Source organism: Enhydra lutris, unplaced genomic scaffold, assembly GCF_002288905.1.
Source record: "Enhydra lutris kenyoni isolate GAN:26980312 unplaced genomic scaffold, ASM228890v2 scaffoldscaffold41, whole genome shotgun sequence".
Taxonomy (NCBI): Eukaryota; Metazoa; Chordata; class Mammalia; order Carnivora; family Mustelidae; genus Enhydra; species Enhydra lutris.
Genome location: NW_019154125.1, coordinates 17,029,926 through 17,033,864, shown reverse-complemented (window position 1 = coordinate 17,033,864; position 3,939 = coordinate 17,029,926). Strand labels below are relative to the sequence as shown.

Below are 3,939 nucleotides of genomic sequence, written 5' to 3'. Positions count from 1 at the left end.
AATAAAATCTTTAAAAAAAACAAAACAAAACCAAACCTCATCAACTATTCCAGGGTCTACCTGATAATCACTCATTACAATGAGTGATTATAATTTGATTGCATAGAGCAACCTAATAAAGTCATCATAAATATCAAGTTCTGAAAAGTATTCTTGAGTATTAATATGAATATTTTAGCCCTCAGAAAGTGTAATTTTTTGTTAAATGTATATACTTAGAACTACTACTATTGTGATCTTTTTGAATGTGACAATATTATCTTAAGAGTAAAGAAAAAAATACTAGCACTATACTTTATTATAATCTAATACATAAAAATAACACTTGATGTTCATAAAAATGCTATTCGCTTTTTCTCTTATTAAGAAAAAATTTCTTTGTATAGCACTTTGGTACTAATCATGAAGTAAGTAAAGTCTCTGAAAATAGTATACAAACAATGGGTTTTAAATCAAAAATGTTTATTGTAAAAAAGGACCTTTAAAAATTGTTTTTTAAAAAAGAAACATTGATTTCACAAATCTTCAGGTTGTTTATAAGCATCAGCTATAGACAACATCTCACTTTCATACAAAACTCATTCAATCATATAAAAATAAACACAAATTTACAATGACTCATCATCTATACAATTACTTTAAAAAGGCACTTGGAAGGGTGCTGTATGAATTGCATTTGTCATATGCATTTAAAATAGTTTAAGTACATTACTGAGTTTCTAAGAACCCTTTCTTGCACTTATTCCCATCTTTAATTAATTTTAGAAAATCATTAAAAGTTATTTTAAAAGGTAAGACATAGAGCATGCACCAGGAATGTTCAAAGCTATACTCTCCCTCCTCCCCCAGGGAGCATACTCTTTGTTGGCAAAAACAAAAACAAAAACAAAAACAAAAACAAAACACTCTCAATACATTCTCCTGTGTTTTGTTCCTGTTCTTTTTTTTTCTTTTTTCTCTTTTCTTTCTCGGTCTCTCTCTTAAAAATACAGTTTAAAGCATTACAGGTAATCAAAAAAGGCTTTAGTTCAACAATGATAACCAGACATCAGACATGTAATGAAGTAAACTTGAAATACTTTATAAGGCACCTGAGATAGCGTCTGGCAAATTCTCTTCCTATAGGAAATTCTATTACAAACTCTATTACAAAAGCAATACTGTTCTTTTCAGTTGAAATGATTTGGCAGCAATGTAAATCTTTGCATTCTTTCTTAGTGAGAAAAGATGCAATGTGCTTTTTGCTTCATCTTTTGAAGAGAAAGATTCTTGTCTTTTATCCTCTCAATCTAGCTGTCAGTAAATATATAGTAATTTCAAACTTCACATGGAAAGGATTAACTTTGAACACATGGATTTCGTGCTCTTGCAGCTTTTAGTGTATGTGTGTGTGTCTGCATGCGCCTATGTGTGTGTGTGTGTGTGTGTGTGCGCGCGCGCGCTTGCCTATACACATTATCTGGTCGGTAAGCACAAGAGAAAATGCCTTTGGACTTTTATTTGTCATTTGGAGTCGGAGTGAAGAAATGCATTCTGTTCGAGTAAACATTGATTGCGTAACTCAGTGTGCTACACAGCAGCCAGATTCCTCATGTTTGTGCAGAAGAGACATTCTGGAGAAGGTTTTGGAGCAGTTTTTGCACTGGTATTTCTTTACATCCGAGTGGGTCTGCAGATGAGCCCTCAGATTTGACCTGTCTGCAAATGCTCTGTTGCAGTGAGGGCAAGAAAAAGGCTTCTCCCCTGGCGGTAGAGGTGGGGGTTGGAAAAGAAAGACAGTCAGTGTTTGTAGAGGAAACATAAAGTCAGATAAAGTTATTGTGAATAAAAATCACATTTTGTCAAAAAAAAAAAAACTTGATTAAAATTCCCCATAACAGATACTTATTTTCATATCTGGCCCTTTAAGATAAATTTGAATATTGCATTAAAAAATCACACCAAGAATATTGTTACTGCTGCCACTCATGCAGAAATATTTCATGTAGTTCTAGGACTTTGACTTATTAAAGCTTTCTGCTTCAGCAGGTGCAGCTAATGTTGAGCTCCTCCCAACATTTCCTAATATTTCCCCTTTTCCCTCATTCTGTATTATGACTAAGGTTGGATAAATACCTTGGCTCCCTGCAGGATGATTTTGTGCTAGGAATAAAATATTCAGCAGCAAAAAACAAAACATAATAAAACAACAGAGAGTAAATTCAGTTCTAACTCTCTAACTTGCTATGGGGTGATAGATACCACAGCAAGAATGTAACCAACAGAAAACTATAGGTAAACTCTTCACATATCTCCAAACCAGCTGATGAAGATAGCAACATCTGCGTTTGCTGAATATTGGGAGCAGTTTCACCAAACACACATTCAAGCACATCTTTCCTGATTTTCTAACTGATCTTTGAGACCAAACTTTCTGACTCTACTTTCCAAAGTCTAAATGCTGTTTGCAGTCTCTGGAGCAGAGGTTGTTAACAAGAAATGGAGCACTCTGCTCTAACAAATTTTTGAGTCATCAGGAAGTAGCTATAAATGATCATCCATCATTAAAAACACTGTGCCACTACTTAATGCAAATTCAACAGGCAGCCCAGAGCTATCCGACAGTCACATTCCTGTCTACGTTTTTCTCTTACCAGTGTGAGTTCTAATGTGTCCTTGAAGTAACCAGGGTCTGGAAAACGCCTTGCCACAAATCTTGCAGACACAGGGTAAAGTGTGGGTCCGAATGTGCATCTTAAGGGCGCCCAGGCTCACATATTCCTTGTCACAGTATTTACAGCTGAAAGATTTCCTAGACTGGGCATCACAGTGCAACTGCTTATGCTTGGCCAGCCCAGAAAAAGTTGAATAGGTTTTATTGCATAAATTGCACTGAAACTTTTCAGCTTCAATGGCATGGGGGTCTGAAAGCTTGGATTGTAGTCTTTCCTCTTCATCACTAATGGGGCTTTCTGAGCCACTGTGGTCCTTGGACGAAGTGTCAGATGGAGGAGGGGGACTCACTCGCCCCAAGGATGAGGGGTATCCAGAAAGAGGAGAGAGGCCATTGGGTAGTGGGGAGTGGAATGGAGCTGCTGTAGTCCACACGGTAATGGGGCTGTATGCTCCCGAGCTGAGGATCTCTGGTTGTGGTATGACAGGCATGGGGTAACTCTCATAGAGATATGGGGAAATAATCACTAGTGGAAAGAAAAGGAAAGGAAAGAAGATTAAGGTAAAAAAAAATAACTTCGAAAACACACTAAGGAGCTACTTTGCAACACCCACACACAGGACTTTACAATGAAGTATATAGACTCATTTAGAAAAGACATAGGCATTGGCAAAACATTCGTTTCCACCCTTGCTGCTAAATAGTTATTGTGCTTTAATGCACATCTATGCCTCATGCATACATAGTGTGACAGGAGCTGTAACATGCTGTGCAGTGAAGGAGTGCAGCCAAGTGGGTGCCTTCACAGTCTGCACCGAGGAGGAAAAATTTATATATTATTTTAAAGATACAAAAAAAAAAGTTGTTTTCCATTTTATGCATGGGTTATTTGCAGGTTCTTTGTGAGTACAAAGATATGTGTAGATCAAGCTGCTTTCTGAAGGAAAGGAGCCTTATTACATGAAAAAAGCAGTAACTCAACATTTACGTATTGTGTTACTCATCCTCCATGTACTCATTATGCATGTATATACAAGCTTTAGAAAATGAAGTTGCAAGAGTTGAATGAAGTTTTCCTTGTCAGTTAGGAGCTCTAAAAGTTTTGAATTAAAACTTAACCGAAATTATCAAAATAATCTGAACTCTCTTTTAGGACACTGTTTGAAAAGAAAACAACTTTGTCTTTGGTTCTTTTGTAATAATAATTGAGTTGTAACACGTACCAATAGATTTATAGATATACAGAGAGATGGATAGGCAGATAGAGATAATTTCTTTCTTTAAAT

At 36.1% G+C, this 3,939-nt stretch overlaps 1 protein-coding gene across 1 annotated transcript in view; it reads right to left on the bottom strand.

The window, feature by feature from the left end:
- Window positions 1–516: 516 nt before the first annotated feature.
- Window positions 517–3,939, bottom strand: part of LOC111155436 (snail family transcriptional repressor 2) — a 3,583-nt gene continuing 160 nt past the window's right edge. Inside the window, exons 2-3 of the mRNA XM_022515589.1 lie at window positions 2,634–3,179; window positions 517–1,743 (exon numbers count right to left, since the gene is read on the bottom strand). Coding sequence (XP_022371297.1) covers window positions 1,562–1,743; window positions 2,634–3,179 — 728 coding nt within the window. The 3' untranslated portion in view covers window positions 517–1,561. The remainder of the gene's footprint in view (window positions 1,744–2,633; window positions 3,180–3,939) is intronic.